Source organism: Pleuronectes platessa, chromosome 5, assembly GCF_947347685.1.
Source record: "Pleuronectes platessa chromosome 5, fPlePla1.1, whole genome shotgun sequence".
In the NCBI taxonomy this organism is placed as follows: Eukaryota; Metazoa; Chordata; class Actinopteri; order Pleuronectiformes; family Pleuronectidae; genus Pleuronectes; species Pleuronectes platessa.
Genome location: NC_070630.1, coordinates 10,204,198 through 10,225,327, shown reverse-complemented (window position 1 = coordinate 10,225,327; position 21,130 = coordinate 10,204,198). Strand labels below are relative to the sequence as shown.

The 21,130-nt window shown below is 44.2% G+C and overlaps 1 protein-coding gene across 6 annotated transcripts in view; it reads right to left on the bottom strand.

Annotated features, from left to right (window-relative positions):
* schip1 (schwannomin interacting protein 1) overlaps nt 1–21,130 on the bottom strand; it is a 210,585-nt gene that overhangs the window by 5,039 nt on the left and 184,416 nt on the right. For 4 of the 6 annotated variants that reach the window (XM_053422868.1, XM_053422870.1, XM_053422869.1 and 1 more), the window contains 3 exons: nt 4,147–4,265; nt 2,884–3,001; nt 2,016–2,213 (listed from right to left, as the gene is read on the bottom strand). In XM_053422868.1, the coding sequence (XP_053278843.1) occupies nt 2,016–2,213; nt 2,884–3,001; nt 4,147–4,265 (435 nt within the window). Of the gene's footprint in view, nt 1–2,015; nt 2,214–2,883; nt 3,002–4,146; nt 4,266–11,651; nt 11,972–19,245; nt 19,633–21,130 lie in introns of those variants that run through there. The other 2 variants (XM_053422873.1, XM_053422871.1) reach the window with 2 other exon arrangements.

Below are 21,130 nucleotides of genomic sequence, written 5' to 3'. Positions count from 1 at the left end.
GTTTCACGGAAGGTCTGTACTGTGACTTCAGCCTGTCATGGTTGGTAGCTTAATGGTTATTGTGACAGTTAATTTGCTTATCTTATTATTGATGCTAACAATACAATTAATAACACATTCAAGGGTCTATAATTTCAATCATTTGGAATTTTACTTGAGGACCTGCCCCTAATGGCAACTGCAGAATTAACCCCAGGTTCAGAAGAACTGTATTTCGCTATGTGAAGTTTAATAGATCTCTGGTGATGTGGACATTGCAGGTGATTGTTGACTTAATCCATCTTAATATTCTCAGTGAGTTTAACCCGGATGTGACAGTAATATCTTCTGCCTGCTGAGCATTGCTACATCGCTGAACACAAAGGGAAATGCTTTCCGGCGTATGAATTATAGATGGACCCGGCCGAGCTGCCCTTCTCTCCTCTGAATAAGTAAAGCGCCTCTTCGTGCAGGTCCGGGAGGAAATAGGGTGCGTGTAAGTCTGAAAGTGTCGCTGCGCTGATGCATGTGTGTGTGTGAGTGTGTGTGTGTGTGAGCTCCTGAAGAGGCAGCCAGGCAGATAGGAATTGATGAAATAATGATGAGTGGGGTCGTCATCATCTTCCTTCCTCTAAATGGGGGCAGGACAGACGCAGGGTGTGAGGAGAAGCTTCCTGCGACATCATCGCATCATATATATGACCTGCTAAACTCCTCAGTGCTCCTGTGTTACCAGCACACGACTCGCCTGTGTTCTCATGCACTTTGACTAATGCACCACATGGTGAACATAAAAAATATATTTCACATAATGACACATGTTCTAGAAACTACAAACAAGTAAATTCCCAAACTAAATATGTATTGTTACTCGTCATATCTGGTGGTTTTCTGCTCCAAGAGCTATCTTACTCATCTTTATGATAAAAACAGGACTTTTATATTAGTTTCCATTACATGTGACGTGTGATGAATAATCAATGTATTGTGCCGCCTTACCACTGGTATAAAGAATTTCATAATTATTTCAGTTATAATCTCAGGGGCTAATTAAAAACCTCTCGTTAGTGTATAAGTGGGTGTGGAGTTACTACAACTAAAAGAGGCTTAATTGCTTTTTTACGCTTTAGCTGAAGCAGTACTGAGCAGCGGATTGCATATACATATATATATATATATATACATATTTTTATACTTTTTATTATTTGTGAAGTTTTATCTTGAGAATTTATTGTTACATTTATCACCATGTATTTATACAGATGTAATTTCTTTACATCATATTTTCTTTGTTGTGATGCCTAGAGTTTCTAAATTAGTTCATATGCTCATAAGCAGCTTAATGTTTAATCAAAGCATTAAAAAAAGAGAAGCCCTAAAAGCTGATATAAAAACAATAAGTAAAAAGAGGAAGGGAGCGTTTGCTATTAGCAAATATTACTATGCACCTTCTATTTTAACAATGCTGTAACACAAAAAAGTGTTGGAGAGCATTGGTTGGTGTCATACGACTCTAAAACCTTTAAACTGACCAATCAGGTGACACCTTATACAGATATTAATGATGACCTTAAAACTTGTTTTAAACCTGCAAGAGGCGATTTTCTCCAGCCACACGGGGGCAGAGGAAACAAGCTGTAGATGTAACACTTACATATTGTCACCTTTGGATTACTATGGTTAACTTGTTCACAACTAGAGAGCAGGTGCTTTACACATATACAGTTGTGGTTCTGGCAACCACAGATGAATTTAATTCCCAGTAATCCCACTCTTCTCCATAAACTTGGAGGAAAACATCTGGCTTTTTAGCTGCCAGATGTTCCCACTTTCTTCATCAGCCGGTCAATAACTTTGTTGGTCTGTTGTTTGGTGCTGGATCGGCAGCAGAAAGACAACTGAGCTACAGCCTCCTGAGTCTGGTGATAGTTCCTCCTCATGTGATCCCCTTTCCTCACGTTACTATTTGAACTGCCTTTGAACTACATGGTAGCGAGGAAACAATCAAAGTGCAACATTGGGTTTCTGGTACTTACCAGGTCGGCCACTGGGGACTTTTTACGATTCTGTTTCTCCACCTCCACCTGCATCTTGGCCATGGGCTTGGCCATCGCCAGGGCCATCTTCGCCTCGTCCTGCAGCTTCTTCTGTCGACTCACGAAGTCCATGTCCTCCAGGGACTCCGAGTCGTCCTCTGTGGTGTCCCTGTCTGAGTAGGAGGAACTCTGCTTGGACTGCAGGAGGAGAAATGGCCGAGGTAGAATAAAACACGAAGAAGAGAGCGAAGGCAATAAGAAATGAGGGAGAAGAAAAAGGAAAGCAAAAAGGAAGAGGCGAGAGGAAAAGAGAACACCAGGTCAGAGGATTCATGTTTATGTATTGTTGGCCTTTTTTTTTTCATATGTAGATTTCACACACTGACGGGAACGTTACTGTACATCAGCTGGGACGAGAGCAGAGCGAAGATGAACATGTGAAGAGATGATAATTCTCTTTTTTCCCCCCTCCCCTCTCTTTCTGTTAAATTTGTCTCGGGCTGACAGGAGGTTAATGTGTTCAGTCATCCGTAGCCTCGGGTGAGCGTATTCCAATTCAGCTCTCATTTGCTGCCCGTGAATCGGCTAACAGGCCAGAAAACTTGAGAAAAGACTCTCACAAAGCAGCGAGAAGCTCCAGCTATCGCTCTGATCCGGAGATATCTCCCCCCTCCCCCGTTTCACTGCTTTCGTTCTCCAGTCCCGCTCTGTGCGGCGTCAAGTACATTTCATAGAAGATAGTTTTTTTTTACAAAGCAGTTTTAAGATATAAGTCAAATTTCTACAAGTATTGAATAGTGGAGAGATACTCCAATAACAGTGCACACAGGGGCTTGGGAGGGGGGTGGGGGGGGGCATTGGTGCATACCATGGGGGACAGAGGCGTGTCCAGGCTGGTCTCCGTCTTGCTGTCATCTGCATCGCTGTCCTTGTCGCTGCCGCTGTCATTGACAAAACAAATCTGTAGGTTCATCCCGCTCTGCAGCCTGCGGGGAGAGACGGAGAGAGACGGGTGGACACGGAGGGACAAGAGGTAATGTTAGCATAAGAGTCGAGTCGTTTCAGTGTTGGCTGCTTCTACGGTAACTGCCTCGGACCGGGGCCAGAACAGACAGCAACGTCAACAGCACTGCAGCTGATACAAAGCACTTAAGGTGAGTTCAACAGAGTGCTTTGTCTCAATGGAGGATTTAGAGTCCCATGAATGAATCTGTTCCAAAGTGAGTTAAAAAGAGGAATAAGCACCAAAAAGGAGATGCAATACAAGACAGGAGCTGCTCATCTACAGAGCAGCACCAGCTGAACATAGAATAAGCAAGGGGTCGTGTTTTTAATCATCTCCCCCTCTTGTTTTCCAATATGGATCAATCCAGGATGCCTCCATCCTGGTCCAATCTTGATGAAAGTGAGCGGTGGGGGGGGTGTATTTGTGACACGGGGGAGCCGAGCAGAGCATCACTTGGTGTAGCTCCAGCCCACTGAGGATCAATAATCTGCTTATTCGATGCAGTAATTACAAACAGGGCTGATTGTTTACACCATATAGATCCAATCACTCCCAATTTAAATAGGACCTGAGCGTTCGATTTAGTTTTTCAGCATCGAAACTGTTCCCCGTAGCTTGAATGAAACGGATCAAGCCACTCAAGTTTCCACTGACTTTTTGTTCTACATGATATAAAACACAATATAAATCCAGAGCAGACGTACTAGTATTTATCATACAGTATCATCTGGCTGTGATGACCTTCCTGGACACACAGCGTTTACAGGATGTCTGGTTCCAGTAAGGAGCAGTGTAGGAGGCAGAAGCATTATGTCCAAATGTGGGAAGTCACAAGGGTTGATCACATGGCACAAATCCTCTCTGCTTCCTGTCACTCTTCCTCACTTTCTTTCTTGAATGGTAACAGTAAATCGCTTTTATTTTTATCCGTATAGAGGAAATTCAAGTTCTGTTGACATTTAACGACGGCTCTGTCAGGATCCGTCTGTCGCGACTTATGGGGAAGCAAAACAAGCACAAGCAAAGCAAAAAATCTTGCTATGCTTGTGCTCGTTTTAAACGTAGTTTCCAGCTACCAGTGCTGTGTAATAAAAGATGTAATATGGCGGAGGTCAGAGGTCGTACCGTGAGGACAGGCTGGGCTTTCCGCTCTTGCTGCAGCTGGTGTAGATGCCGGGCCCATCGTCAAAGAAACTGCCCAGGGCCAACTTCTGCCTGATGGACTCCCTCTCATTCTTCTGGGCCTGAAACAGAAGATCAACCAGATTAACTCAATGCTTTCTAAACGCTCATTTCGATGATTAACGTTGAGGTTCTCCACGAGGTCAGAGGTCAGGGAAGCGGGGATTAAACGTCTTCTTCAAAGACAACTGAAGCGAGTTGATGCTTGTTGTCATGGCACCTGGAAACCAGGTGCTTATATTTAGCCGCTGGCGTGTTGGATCACCCTGGCACCATCTCTCCCACATGACTCGCTGTGTGCACAAATAGAAACGCTGCTCCCCCGAGCACTTTCTCTCGGTCCAGATCACAAGTGCAATTATATTAATAGCAGCAAGCTCCTCTTAATTTGCACGAAGATGTTCTGCGTTATTTTAACAAGCTCTGATATGAAGTGATGCAAATAAAACAAGTGAGACATCTAAGCAGGGATCGTTAAAATTGACAGTACCGAAATCTACCAGCAGGTGCTGCTGTTCTCCCACACAAAGTAGGTCCTCTCATACAGGACAAGTTGACATGTGGTGAGCTCCAGAGGAAAAGCAGCAATACTAGCAACACTTAAATATGCACAAATGCCCAAAATAAAACGATTCCAGAGGGACTCTCACTTGGCTTCCTCCCAATCCTGAATTAATAACTCAGCGCAGCCTCATGTTTGGCAGCACTTCACACACACACACTCACACCCAAACACACACACACACACACTAGCACCTGCTGAGAGCAGGTAAACACGTCCAACTGAGGCGCAAACAACTGAGACTGTACCTGATCACATGGGAAGTGTTAAATCATCCGACACACTTTTCACACGTGCTCCTGTTGCACACGAGCATTGGAGCTTTTTAATCTTTTGTCATTTGGTCTTTCAAAACCTTCTGTGTGAAAAAGCTTTTGCACAACCAGCATAAAACTGCAGAGCTACTTCCCTTCTTTACGTCATATGAAATCGATAAAGACAGGGAGACCGGAAATGCAAGGAAAAGGATGTTTAACATGGTGAGAGATACTATAAGGATTTGTGAAAGTGAAAGTGGAAGCAATAGAATAGATAACGATGCCACGTTGATGTCATATGAGACCCATGGTATAACTCGTGAGGTGTCGTGGTGTCAGACAACAGAAAAACTGTTTTGTATTGATTGTATTGATTGGCCAAATACATTGTGCATTGACAACATTCAATTTGAGGATAATTACCTTGGATGAAGGTTTCCTTGCCTGCTCGGTTATTGGACATTTCTGATAATATTGAGCGACAAGCCGGATAAAAAAAAAAAGATTCCTCGTATCAAAATGTTTTGTGAGAGGACGGAGTGGATGAAATGATTTTTGCAGAGGTTCAAATCCTGTGTTTTGGCCTCAGTGTGTTCTCCCCCGGTCCTGCCTGTTTTCCCCCCCCAGGTACTCCAGCTTCCTCCCACAGTCCATAGACATGCAGGGTTCAGTTTGATGAGAGACTCCAAGGCCCTGTTCAGACCTGGTATCATCCTGGATGTATTAACGTTCACACAGTGATGACCACTTGTGTTTGTGTGTCTCTGTGTGTTGGCCCTGGGACACACTGGAGATCCATCCGGGGTGAACCCACGCCTCTTGCCCAATGTCCCCTTCCAACCTTTCCAGTGGTTTCGACGATTTTCTGTGCTTCTTTTATTTGTTTTACTTGCTCAACAGATTTGTGACCTCCATCATTATCCTATTACAAATATTAAAAGTTGTATCTAAAAGCAAAAGGTTGAGACATACACCATGTACCATCAACTCCTGCTTCACATCCAGCCAGAGGCCTCATTTCCCTCTCCCCACCTCCATGTGTCCCTTTTCTGATCTGTATGAAATAATAGAAAAATGCCCAAAGGAAGAAGAAGAGAGCAGAAAAAAGGTGAGGAAGAAATGAGGAGAGCCAGCCTGAAATCCTCCTTTCTATATATTTGTATATTTCTCATTAATCCCCTTATTCCTCCACGTAATCCTCCACCTTTCTCATCCATCACATCTATGCTTTCTCCAGCCTCACCAGTTGTTTCTCTCACTCTCTTTTCCTCACTGTCCCTAACTCCATTCATGTCCCTCTCCTTCCTCCTCAGGCCTCCGCCATCGAGCCATCTCTGTTGTTCATTCTCTTCTCCTCTCTCCAAACTGCTCATCGCACCCTCACCTCTCTCCCACTCGTTTTCTCAACCCTCTCTTCTCTCCTTCTTTTCCTCTCTTTCTGTCTGTCTCTCTTGACAATTGTGTGCAGGCGTTGGTGAGAGTGCCTACACCAAGGACACATTAACATAATCCCACTCCACACAAGAGCCTGCAAGACGCACTTGGCACTGCCAGCACACACACACACACACACAGACACACACACACACACACACACACACACACACACACACACACACACACACACACACACACACACACACACACACACACACACACACACACACACACACACACACACACACACACACACACACACACACACACACACACACACACACACACACACACACACACAGGCATGTAGAGGAGTGGGCCTGGCACTGCTCCCTTAAGCAAGTGTGTGTGTGTGTGTGTGTTGAAAGATAGCCCGGGGAGTCAAGATGAACACACTTGAGAGCTTCAAAGGTGCAGCAGCAGCCTGTGCGGTGCATTGCAGGTCAAGCACATTCATGTTCACATACATCACCGACTACAATACAGCTGACACACTGTCAGTCAAGCTACTGCACCCGAGATGAAAGCAGAAGCCGCAGGTTCACTGAGCTCTGTTAACCGTTTTCTCCCTCCGCGTGGTGAAGGTTTAAAATCAACAGAACAGGAGGGCTGTGCTGCGGAGCGGGGGGGAAGGAAGTGTGCCACAGGAAGTTGTGTTGCAGAACACAAAGTAACGGAACTGCACCAGCATAAGTGTAAATCCTTATACTGATCATATCATGGACTATGATAACAACAAAACTGATGGATATACAAGACATCTACTCACATACTCCACCATTACTGACAATAACTCCTCAATTCATGTGTCATTGCTTATCTCTTCATCTCTATCAGACATCTTTCTTAGGTACAAAATACTTTAAACATTGATAAACTTTATCCATTATGTTACAAACTGTTTCTTCTAATGTTTACAATGTTGTAAAAACTGCTGTTTTGCTGATGTTCTCAGTTACACAAGGCCAATCAAATACATTCCCACATGGCCACCGGTTCGCTCATCAGCCGTAAAGGACAAACTATTTGTTGCTTATTTAAAATACACACAGTTTTGCACAAAACAAAACAAATTGTTTGACGTGAGTTGTGTGAAAGTCAAGTGTTTTTTTTATTAGTAAGAGGGGTATTTGTTTGATTGCGCTTTGAGCTGCAAATAACAAGTATTTTCACTATTGATTCATCTGCTGATTATTTTTTATGATTTAATTATTCAGTCCAAAAGAATGTCAGAAAGTTTTTCTCAGTTGCAAACTAGTCAAGATGCAGCATCACGGATGGGATCAAGGGTCAAACGTTACATTCTGAAGAGAGAAAAAACTCCCCACAAGTGACTGGTCTGCAGCTGGATCAGCATAAAGGACTCTCGCTTCCCGATTCTCACACCCGCCTGACAACACAACTTTGAATGACTCATCATCTGTTAAACGACATGTATGTGTGTCTGTGTGTGTCTGTGTGTGTGTGGGTGTGGGTTGGTGGGTGGGTTGTTTGAGGTGAAAAAGTCATCACAGTGGCCCCATAAACTATTTACGAACGTGAGGAAAAAACCACTGAAGGGTTGAGGTGTGAGATGAGGAGTAAACACACGTCCCTGCCTCTCTTTACATTTCAACAAATCCATTACTGGTAGCTCATCCTCTCTCTGATCTCATTATCTTTTAAGATGTATGTTCTATTACATTCATCTCAATATGTACTTCCTCAATAAAGAGGGAATTATAGTATTTTTCTTTCTTGCAGAGGGAAATGAAAACCTTGCAGTTTCGGTTTTAGGTGAATTAGATGAAACCCCTTGCATGCCATTGGCTGAAAACACAAACTTTCTGCTGTTTTGATTGGCTCGTGCACTCAAATGTTCATTATTGGAACCTTTTGTGTGTATTACTGAATAATGTTACTGAATGAGCTTCGTATATAATACTTGAGATCTTCTGAATGCTGGTTTCCACATGATGATGACGATGAGATGGAAAAATATTGCTGGCTCCAAAGGGAGAATAGAGAGCAAGATAACAAGTGAGGCCAATAAGGAGAGAGAGAGAGAGAGAGAGAGAGAGAGAGAGAGAGAGAGAGAGAGAGAGAGAGAGAGAGAGAGAGAGAGAGACTCCCTAACCACCCCATTCATTTCCTGGCCTTGAGCATGAGAGCCATCGCTGCCCAAATTAGATTGGGGGCGAAAACAATTGGGCTAATTTGTGTTTTTCTTTAAATTCAACAGGCAATTTCCTCAGCCTCGGCAGTGGACGGCAGGGCGCTTGTTCTGAGCCCTCAAATCTTCCTGGAAAATCTATATTAGAGGAATGAGTTGAATTAAATTATGGGTTTTTACTACGGGGCTGGCACGTAAAGTTTCAGGAAATATCCCGAGCAACTGACACGGACATTAATGTTCTCACATCCTTTTTGTAAAATGCCAGGAAAATGCCCGAAGCTCAGTGCATGTCTGAAAGCAGCTGCTGATTTCAGTCTCTCTTTTTTTATTGTACTTACTGTTTCTATAAAGTGAGACCCTTTATTTATTACTCCCTAAATTTAGTAATATTTATTTTTCCCTCCATTTTTCACCACACGCTCTCCCCACTGTTCTGTACAATGGAGGCTTTTCACCAACCAAGACCTCACTCCCTGGCTGGAGACAAGAACCCACTGTTCACACACACACACACACACACACACACACACACACACACACACACACACACACACACACACACACACACACACACACACACACACACACACACACACACACACACACACACACACACACACACACACACACACACACACACACACACACACACAGCGCACCTGTATAAGACCAAATGTTTTATAGAATAAACTGAAGCTATTCATAGAGGAATGGTTGTGCTGTGTGTGGGTCTGTGTGTTGCTGTGTGCGGCGTTGAGAAACCAAACAGTAACAGCTTCACCTCTGATATATTTCCAAGGCCTGACAGGGAGCTGCTGCTGCGCTCACAGCTCTGCAAACAGATACAAGGTCACCGTGTCTTCTCTGAGAGTGTTGTGACTGCGCTGTATAACCTCACAGCTCAAACAGATGTTCTCCAGTTCTTACATTGAACCAATCTGCACATGTACACGTCTTCAGTCACCATATGTTCTGTTTGCAGGAATAAATCAACATTTAGGAGGATTTTTGTTTAAAAGTACAAAAACTGAGGTTTGATAAGCTGTGAGGATACAACTCCAGGAAGGAAACTAAAGGTTGGATTTTGTTTTCCCTCAACAGAGCCAGGAAAGTGGTTTACCCCTGTTTCCACTCTGACTTGGATCAGACATGGGTGTCACTCCTCTTTTTAGGCGGCTGTGGCTCAGGAGATAGAGCGTGTCGTCCACCAATTAGAAGGATAGTGGTTCGATCCCGGCTCATCCAGTCTGCATGCTGAAGTTAGGCAAGACACTGAACCCTAAACTGCCGGTAAGGGCTGTGCTGGCAGTTTGTCAATGATCTGCACAGTCATAAAATAGTCCAACAAATAAGATACCACTTCAGGTTTTTTCCTTTCAGCAAGAACACATCTAAAATTATTGACTGATCCTTCAAATGGCACATATGCTGACTAAAGACTATATTTTAAGTTACAGACGGGTGCAAAGTCTGTCTAAATCTGAGCATGCGGGAACATGTGTGATAGAAAGAGCAGTGAATATGTGTGTGAATGAGTGAATGTGATTTGTGAAGCACTTTGAGTGGTCAATAAGACTAAATGTACTAAAAGCACCATAATACTTCAGTCAAGTAATTAATCCTCTGATCTGAATCTTGTATTTCCAAAAAAGGTCAACTATTACCAATAATTCTTTAAAGTCTGTATCTTGTCATCGAAGGCTAAAACCGTCCATGTGAATGTGTGAGACGGATGTCTCCTCTTCTGCTATCTGAGACCTGTCTGTCTGGGCAGCGCACACATTCCATCCCAGATAAACGACCTGACCTCTGACCCCTCATGCAGTTCAGCCGTAGGTCAGTGCCAGGCTGCTCCTGTCACTCAGATTGCAAGAGAACGACTCAGCATGTGGGTAGAGAGCTGTGCATGAGTGTTTGTGTGTGTGTCTATGTGTGTGTGTGTGTATGTGGTGGTTGGAAAGAATAGGGGGAGGGTTGCAGTGGGATAAAGGGAAAGAAAAAAGAAACCTGGGGAGGATGACAAAGGGAGGGAGGAGAGATGGGGAGCATGAAGTGGGTTTAGACAGGACAATGGGTCACCAAGTGACATTTGAGCTTCTCTCCACAACAAGGCCAGACTAGGAATTTGTGGGAATCTGCTTTTTCTCCGAGCAGAATGTAGCAGATTTGAGAAGAAAAGCCTGGTTACTCACACCATGAGGTCATAGCTTTGCCCCAAATATCTGAGCACTGTAATATCCACACACATCACGCATAACATCAGCCTTAGTCTAGAAACACCCTTTTGGGATTTCTTGCAGAGAATTACATGAGAACGTTGTTTCTTCAGCTGTCTGTTTTAGATGGGTTTGGAACCAGCAGCAGGCTAGTTTAGCTTAGCTTAGCATAAAGAGGAGGAACACAGGGTAACAGCCAGTCTGCCAGTCCAAAATTTAACAAACAAGTGTAGCCAAGAGTTCCAGCTAGATGACCCCAGGACACGAGTAGGACATTTCAAAAAGTGGGCCAAGGTTTTGAGGAGAGACCTTGAGAGTTGGTGAGAAATGACAGGCGCCTTTTGATGTTACTTCACCAGAGCTCCGGGACAAACAGACGCTTTTGCTTCTTTCTTAACATTATTACAACCTCCTCCACGCCACGAAAAGTGTTCTTGTTAGAAACTCTCGACTCTGCGCTGCCCTCTAGTGGATGCATTGCTTAACAACCAAGATGCATGGATGACTGCATCATACGTAAAGGCAGGATAAATGAGTGTTTATATTTAGACTGGGAAAGTAAAAACTAACATGTTGCAGGGTTCAGGCTGGTAACGTGCTGGTAGAACCTTTGCAGGTTACCGTGCTACTGAGATGTGCTGGAGCTAGCCTCGGCTTCCGGCCAAGAAATAGTCCAACACATAACACATTTTTGGAGCTGGTAGTTTAATTAGATTTTTGCTTGGATAGAGTCAGACCCCAGCAGGCTTTGGTTTCAAGTAATTCATAAATGAGAACTGGATCATGGACTCACGACACAAAAACACGACATGGCCCTTTACCTCTTTGTAGTCATCGCTGAGGTAGAGACTGGACGCTTGCCTGATGACATCATCCACTCCACCACATCCATCCACATTATCCAGCGCCTCCCTCATTGCTCCCTCCCTCTCTGTCATCCTGTCCTTTCCTGTTCTACTCCCCAGTCAGTGGCTGGGTCCACACCGACTCTTGAGGTTGGGACCAGTCAGTGCAAATCATCCTCCCAGTCAAAAATCTTCTCCTCTCCTGCCTTATCTCCCTCTAACATGCTGTGACACCATTTCTCTTTAACTTCCCTGCACTTTCTGACTACTACGCCTCGGTAGGACCGCTGCCTCTCCCACAGGACTGGTGAAAGCACAATGGTCAGAGGTAAGTGCTCTCTAGGCCCTCCCTACCTTCCACCCTCTGGACAGGGCGGCCTCTCACAGCCGGGGAGAGCAGCGTGAAGGGAGGAGGGAGAGGAGAAACTCACCCTGGTGGGTTTTTTCTCTGGTTTAACGCCCTGACGTGAGGACAGCAGCTGCTTACCGCCAGTTTGGAAACACACACCTCAGCAATGGGATAGCAATACTGTGTGTGAGTGTGTGTTAATACTGTGTGAGCCCATGTGTGTGTGTGTGTTAATGCTGTGTGATCCCATGTGTGTGTTTTCCTGACTCCTGGTGTCTCCACCCTCTTGGATTCTTACTGTCCCATTCATTCTCTTGCTTCCAAACCCTTTTATCCAGAATGGTTTTGTGTGTGTTTGTGAAAGAGAGATTATCATAAAATATTTTTTAAGAGGGGGAAATTATATTTGGTGTTAATGTAACAGAGGAGGTGCTTTGCTCCCTTCCTGCTAAGGTAAAAATAGTGTGTCTGTCTGGACTCCAAAGCCATCAGCCCCGGCCAGCTGAATAAACTCTGACAGAGCACAATGGGCCATTAGTCTGGCACACACATGCTCACACAGACACACACAGACACACAGACACACACACACCATATCACCTACACAGATACTTCCTGTGCCATGAAACGGTGACTTACATTCTCAATCTCTTCATGCGTGGTGCGCACTGATCTCATCTTTGGGAGACGCTATCGACCCATGACTCATGTATTTGTCATAACCGCCCAGACAGAAAATTATATCCACATATGGCAGCAGAATAGACACTGCAGGGGAACATTACTTCACACTAACACACACACACACACACACACACACACACACACACACACACACACACACACACACACACACACACACGCTAAAAATGAGGCACTACAAGGAATTAGAAGACCATCAGCATGTTGACGTGGAAATAAACACATAATTCATTTGAGGCAAAACAAAGCATTAAATGGAATTGAAATTTGCAACTGATGATTATTTCTTATTATTTGATGTTTCTGTTCATAACTTTCTTCATTAATTACTTAACTAAGGATTGTTAACATTTGTGACAGTATATAAAACTGAGACAAGTAAATTCATGTATTAAAGAAATAAAAGAATAAAAAATAATAATTTCAGCAGCATTGTAAGCTCATACAAATCAAAAATATTTACAAACCCAGATATTTTATTTATGTTATTTACCTCATTTGTTTTCACTTGTTTTATGTCAGCTCAGCGTGATAGAGTCTACTGGGTTTAGAGCTCATGTTTCTCTATTCTGCTCTATGTACACACACACAGACACACACACACACACACACACACTGAGCAGAGAAAGGTTAGCATCTCATTAAGTTAAGTGCAATAAAAGCCTTCCTGTGAGATAAATCCCTCTAAAACCAAAGATGGACAGAGGTCGACCCCAAACGTCTGAAAGTGAGGACAAAATTAAATTAGATTTATTATCACTCAACAGTCTTCACTTTAATTTACGGCGCCATCCTAAACTACCATTTTATTTATCATCACTTTTCACTTATTCCCTGAAGAGATGGAAAACGCTTATTAAGACTCCCTTGAACAACATAATTGGATCTGTATAGCAGTTGGAGGCTAGTTTATTTAAAAGACAGAGGAGAAATTATTATTAACAAATTATCCAATTTTCATTTGTACATTCTAACACAAATAAAAGATAGAAAAATGGATCATGGAAAGTAATGTTTTTTTTTAATCATAAAAATAAGGAATTGGTGCTGAAACTGAGGTATAACAGTGATATTGATTTCAAACATTACACAGTTACCTTGTTAGTAGAGAGATTTATCTCAAATTTTATTCCTTATTAATTATTATTATCATTTGATTGTTAATTTTCCTTTTACCTAGCCTACAATTGTCCTTCAAATGTTGTTATTACTATCATTTTATAATTTCCCAGGTTATCCCTTGTTAAAAGCTATAACCCAATGCACACACAGTTTAGGAAAAATGTCGTAATGAAACACACAAGAGTTTAAACCTGACCTCATTCTGTTGGAAATCTGGTTAAAATTTGAAGCACTATTTTTTCCTTTGTTTCTGAAGCATCTCTCTGCATTGGGAGGGTTTCACAAGATTAATCTTTCTAAACAGTCGGGGATCTAAATGGAAGACAGGGATATGGGATTAAAAAAATTAAATGGCCAAGGACAAAAGGATTCAACAGAGACGAGAGAAGAAAGATGAGAAGGGAAGAGAATACCAAGTGATTCTGATAAACACGAGTCACATTCATCTGTTTAACTCTGCTGAGAGAGAGAGACAGAGACGAGAATAACTTCACAGATGAAGATAGTTGGGGAATAATGCATTTGCATGATAACATCAAAGAGCAATTCAACACATGTGCACGCCAACGCACACACACACACAAACTAACACACATGCATTGATGAATAGAATAAATAAAGAAATAGGAAGTGGGTTTGAGTCGGTGTTGATCCCTAAGGATTATGGGTAGAGTAAAGCGAATTGTCTGGCTGCCTCCTAAATACACCCACACATGGACTGCTGCCCTGGACCATACAGACACCACACACACACACACACACAGACACACACACACACACACACACACACACATACACACACACACACACACACACACACACACACACACACACACACACACACAAACGCATGCACAGAGATAGTCGTGAGTATGTGCAGCCCTTTTCGTGCTAAGCGAGGGGGGGTTAGAGTAGGCCCCTCTGGATCTCTGCTTCATTACTAAGTCTGACTTCATAGTGAAGGTGAAGTCACCACTGTTTCAAATGGGATTTACCTGTGCTGCAGATGCAGAGGGAATCTACAAACACACACAAACACACACAAACACAAGTTTAAGCAGCTACCCATATTAGGACTTTGTATTGACCTCCATTCCTTGTGGACCTAATTTTACTTGGATCCTAACCAATTCATACCTAACCCGAACCTTCATTTAACCATAATTACAATCTTCTCTTCTCTTCTTTTAACCTTAATCTGGTAATTACAATGATTGATGGATGATTCGCTTCATTAGGACCAGGCTGTGGTCCCCCATGAGGTCACTGGTCCCGACAAGTTACGTGTTATTCTGGGAAAGGTCCTAGAGAGGTAACACAAACGGGTATACACATAGACACACACACAGGTCGGTGTGGTGGCTTGACTGTCCGGTCAGCTGAGTGAGTGAGCGAGTGTGTGAGAGAGACACACACACACACACACACACAGAATGGCTTATTGTTCCAAGTGAACAGAGGGTGACTGTGGGAGAGAAGGTTCCTGGCACCTCCTGTAAGCCTCGGATCCAAGGCCAATGGCGCTGTGTGTGTCTGTGTGTGTCTGTGTGTCTGTGTGTGTGTTTGCGCATGAGCATATTGATACGACAAACCTACACTCACGATGCACTCGCTCTTTTTTATGACACCCACTCCACGTTTGTTTGTACATTCAATCTCTGCAAACAATCACATTATACTTAAATGTGCGTGTGTGTGCTCGTGTGATGCTGTACAACCACAGCACGTTTACTGACGCAGATGAAGGGAATGTTGAATCCTTTTTTGGAAAGAGGGGGAAAAGACAAGGGGGCTGCTGCCATAGCAACGTGGTGAGAATTTCTCCATGGCGATGGCTCTGTGTTCCAAACAAATTGGTCTGTGAGAGGAGCACAGGGCGTCCCATCGGGAAGTCCACCGCCCCACACACAGGCCAGCGCTGGACGGGGAGCTGAGGTCTCTGACAAGTTGTATCGAATAAAAAAAAAGAAGTGTATACGCTTGTGTAAAATGAGAAACAGAGGATTGCTGGGGCGGTACACAAACCAGTTACGGTCATATAACTTTAGAAACCGCGTTTAAAGTGGAAACTGCAGTTCTGACTCGTTTTAATTGGGCGGGTACTAAGTCCCACCAATGTTCCTCCCTACATAGATTTACACAGCCGGCCAAAATATGACCTAAAATCTATCTAAAGCAAAAAGATCCCATTTGCCTTGATGTTCGTTGGAGAAAGTTTTTTTTTTAACATAATGTCCTCTCTCGTGTGGTCTCTGTTTGTTAATTACAGAGTAACTGGTTCAAGGATACACATTTTTTGCTAAATAAGTGCTTATTTGCTTTATTACCTCCGCAAAGGAGATTATTATCCCCCCAGTCCCAGTTTGTTGGCTGGTTTTAAGCACAAATTCGTGAAAGATGTGGTATGAGTCAGGGAAGAACCCATTACAGTTTGATCTAGAAGTTAAGGGGACTGGTATTCTAGTCAGAGAGTGAAATGAGAAGACTCAGATGGGGCATGTTTGGTGTTTCCTGGCAAACTAGAGGCGTTCATATTGTCTGCGCTCCCACATTGTGGTTTTATTATTCAGCCCATATCGATTAGCTAGTCATTCTAGCACGATCCATCAGACACATCTACTGTACTGCTGCTCCTCATTCATTATTCATCAGGCCACACCTCATATACTGTTACACAGACACTGGAGCTCTTCTTCACCCTTCTCCAGTCTAGCGTGGAACAAAATGCTTGTAGGCACATATGCACAACACACAGTCCGTATAATTGGGTCCGCAAGTCTAAGACCACTTTTCCGACCCCACTTAATCCACACAGATTCTGTTCGTGACAGGATCTGCAATTCATTCAGCGTTCGCCGGCCTCGGCAAGCTGACAGTTTACGTACGGCCGGAGATGACGCTCTGGGGCCAAGCTGATAAATCTCCCCATCACCCTTCTTCATCCTCTTTGTCCGACCGCAATACGGCAGCGCAGGATTTATAGATTTACATGAGAATCTGAAAACAGGATGACATATGATGCCCCCAGTAAACACGCGGAGGAACAGCGTGCTTTGAGCTCACTTAGGCACTTAATGAAATGAAGTGCGAGCATCACGGCGAAGGAGACATCCTCAGCAGATGATTGGTTACTCTTGTTGACTTCAGATGCTCTTTTTGGCCTCGTGGTTAATTTGCAAAACCGACGGGGTTTAAATCGATAGGTGGTTTCGGTTAACTGTGTGTCAATTGGTTGAATTATAGCTTTTTTCCGCAGGTCAGCGTGCGATTTAATTGGCCAATGGATTCTTACATGAGATGAAAGCCTGCCTCAAACATTATGGGAGGAACAAGGGAGCGAGGCTTCCCCCCCCCCCCAGTCTTCTGTCATTTCTCCTCTTCTTTGCTGTGAACCATCAAAAGCCAAGGCCAGACAGACCACACCTTAACTAGAGCAGCCGAAAACAACAAACGCAGATACACCCCAAGACATGGACTGTCCTCCGGAGACACACCGAGACACAGGGACTACACCTCGCTCGTTTTCCCACTTAATCTGTGCACTCCTGGTCCATTTCATCCCCTCATTAAACCGCTCACTCACTCGCTTCCTCTCCTCTCTCCTTTCCCCCATTGCCCTTTGCTTCTTTCCATCCTTGGGTGTGTGCGTGTGTGTGTGTATATGTGTGTGTGTGTGTGTGTGTGTGTGGGTTATCTGCGTGTGAGGGGCGCTGTCTGCCTGCCGGTTGCCAGGTTACCAGTCTAATTGAGGGGCCCCTGGAGAGTTGCTGTTATCAGAGGCTGAACCCTCTGTTCCGCTCAACGCTCTCTCTTCTTTTCCGTATTTCGCTCCATCTATCATTTCTGGTACATCCCTCGTGTCAGAGCCATGTCATACTTTTTAATTGAGCAATTTTATGAAAATGTACTTTTGTTTTCATCGCCTTTATTAAGCGGAGGCCGATTCTTCCGCTCTCACGTATCATTTCAGCTGCTTCTATGCCCGCTTTTCTCTTTCTCCTTGTTTCTCAACCTCATGCTTTGGTTTTCCTGCTTCTGCTTCATAGCCGTCTCCAGTTTGCCCCTTCGGCGTCACTTTCCTCAGCTTATCGGCTTCCCTCTCCCTCCTCATGCTGCCATTTCTCAGCTGTCGCCCCATCTAGATTTTTATCTACCACAAGAACATGGCAGGAAATCCTTATCCTGTTACACAACTGCTCCCTCATTCACATAAGCACAAATCCACCACCCTGACATGCAAATACAAATATGTGGAACTTGCAGGATTGGCACAGAGGTTTTGCTAAATTCTACTTTTTTCTCCGGGTTTCCGACAACTGAAATTCCAAATCATAGCCGACCTCAGGGGAATTTATAGTTTCTCAAAACCTGATCTAAAGAATTACGAGGGTGTGCACGGAATTGATAAGAAATCGTTGTTTGTAAATGTTTAAAATTCCAGAATGTCAGTCAACTAATTTGAAATCCAGCTGAAGAAAAAACAGAAACACATATGACATCAATCAGACTCCATTTAATCCCGAAAGTAGATTTAACGGTTGAAGGTAAAAATAAAACTCTCAGGTTTCCTGCTGCACGGTGATGAGACACGTTAAGTACGCCCACAAGGCCATTCCATCTCTCCAGAACTCCCATGTTCATCACTTCCTCCCTCCATCAAAGAAGCTCCATCCTTCCCCCTCAATGCCTCCCCCGACATATTCAGCTCATATCAGTTTGCCTTTCATCCACCTCCCCTGCTTTCCCCCCCCCATCCCTCTCCATCTCCACTGCATTGCAGACTTTCCTCCCCTTGCGGAGCAGGTTATAAGAAGAGCAGATGTACAGCTGTGTTGCTCTCGCTTTCTTTTTAATCACGACTGCCTCATTACTCCCTATTCCTCGTTAGATAAAGTGGGACGCTGCTGTCGCATGTCCCACAAGAATGACACACTCGTAAACACACACATATACACAGCCCTGCAAGCAGCCATTCAAATTCTCTCGCAACCTAAACTAAATAAGATGCCTCCTCAGCAGGATACGCACAGCCTGGAATACATTTGTACACACACACTGTTCAGCGGTGACACGACTCATGCCTCCTTGACAGGGATTGATGAAGGTGGAGGAGGAGGAGGAGGAGGAGGAGGAGGTGGAGGAGGAGGACATTACTCCCTTGAGTCAAGTGCTCTCTTAGCAACCGGCAAGACATCAGATTCACATCACAATCACATACAGACAGAAGTCCAAGACTCTGCAACACAACCTAGTTTCAACTTGATGCTCAAGGACTCACGGTGAACTGAACGAAAGACATCAAACATGATGTTCACACAAACAGCAGAGTAACAGCAAGGAAAAAATGCCTAATAAACAATTAGACTATGAAACTTGTCCTTCATCTCTGAGAAGTACCTTGTAAGAACAGTTTTCCTGGTGGACCATCCTTCACAGCATCCTACAGCTGAGCTGGCTGAGCTGGGGGGAACAGGAGTGGGACTGAGAGAAGATTCCCAGCCCTGCGTTGGTATTCCAGCAGTGACGAGAGGAGGCGAGGAAGGGGGGGGATCCTACCACCCTGATCCCTGATACAATCTACAAATCGATTCTCCTGCTTGTCTCTCCAGTCAGTTCACTCCTTCACCTGCTCTCTACTTTTTAAAATCTATCTTTTCCTGCCTGTGTTTTGCGGTCTGTCTGAAAAGGCAGGGTTCGATCTCTGCTTCCCCAAAGCTGAAAAGAGGGAGGGCAGTGACTGGAGGAGGGCTGTGAGAACGAGAGGGAGAGAGAGAGAGAGAGAAGCAGAGAGGGGAGGGAGGTGGAGCGGTGAAACGCAGAGCACACTCCCGCTCGCCTCTCTCCGTCTGGTTCGGGCCGAAGAGGGGGAGGAGCTGTCGGGCTGAGTGTGTGCAGAGACGGCCAGTAGGGGAGAGGGGATTGTGGAACCAGGAGGGAGGGATGGAGAGAGAGAGAGCGTGTGGGCAGTGTGGGTCAGGGTCGAGATGTCAATCTGCTGTTTCGGATGCAGCCGTGCCAGACAGAGCGGGGAGGGAGAAGGGCGGAGGAATGACTTTCATACCTTCATCTTTATCTTAATCTCTATCTGTGGTGCATGAACGGTCAAAGACAGGATGCCGCAACGCTGTAAATCTCTAAAAGCTGAAACATGGCTGGTATCAAAACTTAAATACGTTTTTAGGAGAAATTTTAACCGTTGAGTTTAGAGTTTGGTTGCACTGTTTTGCACAGTATATGTACAGTCTTTGTCTGATCATAATCCCATAGTGGCAGATGGCCGCTCTATAATCCGAATGCAGGCAAAACCACTCAGTTAATCGTCCCCTTCTCCATCTCGCCGTCCCGACTCATTACTGTGAGAAATCTCTTTGTTTACTGCTCTGTCCATTCTTTCTGATCTCGCTGAGATGTAAACATCCGTCCTGAAGTCTTTGTTTTGTCCAACGAACAATCCAAGACCAAATCCATCACAACTAGGCAGACAAATTCACTTTTGTCGTACTACATTGCTTGATTTGACCTTATTCTAGGTTTTATCATATTTTTTTGGGTGGTGAATGCAAAAATGTATTTTGACAAGTCCCCCTTTTCCTCCTCATTCAAGCCGTGAAACAGATTCTCCACAAGATCGTGGACGATGTGACATCCAGCTGCCGTTATCTCATTTATCTGTTCCAGCTTTCTTTTTCGTCGTTTCTTATTTTGGTAAAGCAGCTATAGCTTGTGTTATCTCATTCCTCCTCTCAGGGCCAAATCTCTCTATCTGATATTGATCTCTGTTGGGTGACGCTGCTTCCCCCAATAAGACCACTCTTGGGTTTAATGAGCTGGAAGTGGATCGATGAACTCCCCGCTCTGATCTCCCCCTCTCAACCCTCCACATCGCTGGCTCTGGTTTGGTCCTCTATGTGGGGCCAGGCTGGGGCAGACTCGAACATTACCCATCCTGTCACACTAACCTTGGATATAATTATCTGTGCATGACACTGACCTGTGATAAACTTGTTTTTTTTTGCTATGAATCCGAGTACTTTCTATAATGATCAACAATGTCTTAGAAAAACCCAGATTTGGGGCATATGTTGTGGATTGAGGATGGAATAGAGCCCAATCCCATGCTGATCCCACCAACAGCAACCGGACATGGAGACTCTTAGATCTGGAGCCATGTATAGACTCAGATTTAGTGTCTCTCAGGGTGTTTGTATAATTTAGATGAAGTGGTTGTCCCCCACATCTGTCTCCCAAACCCAATAATCCGACCAGCCGACCATTTCATGCA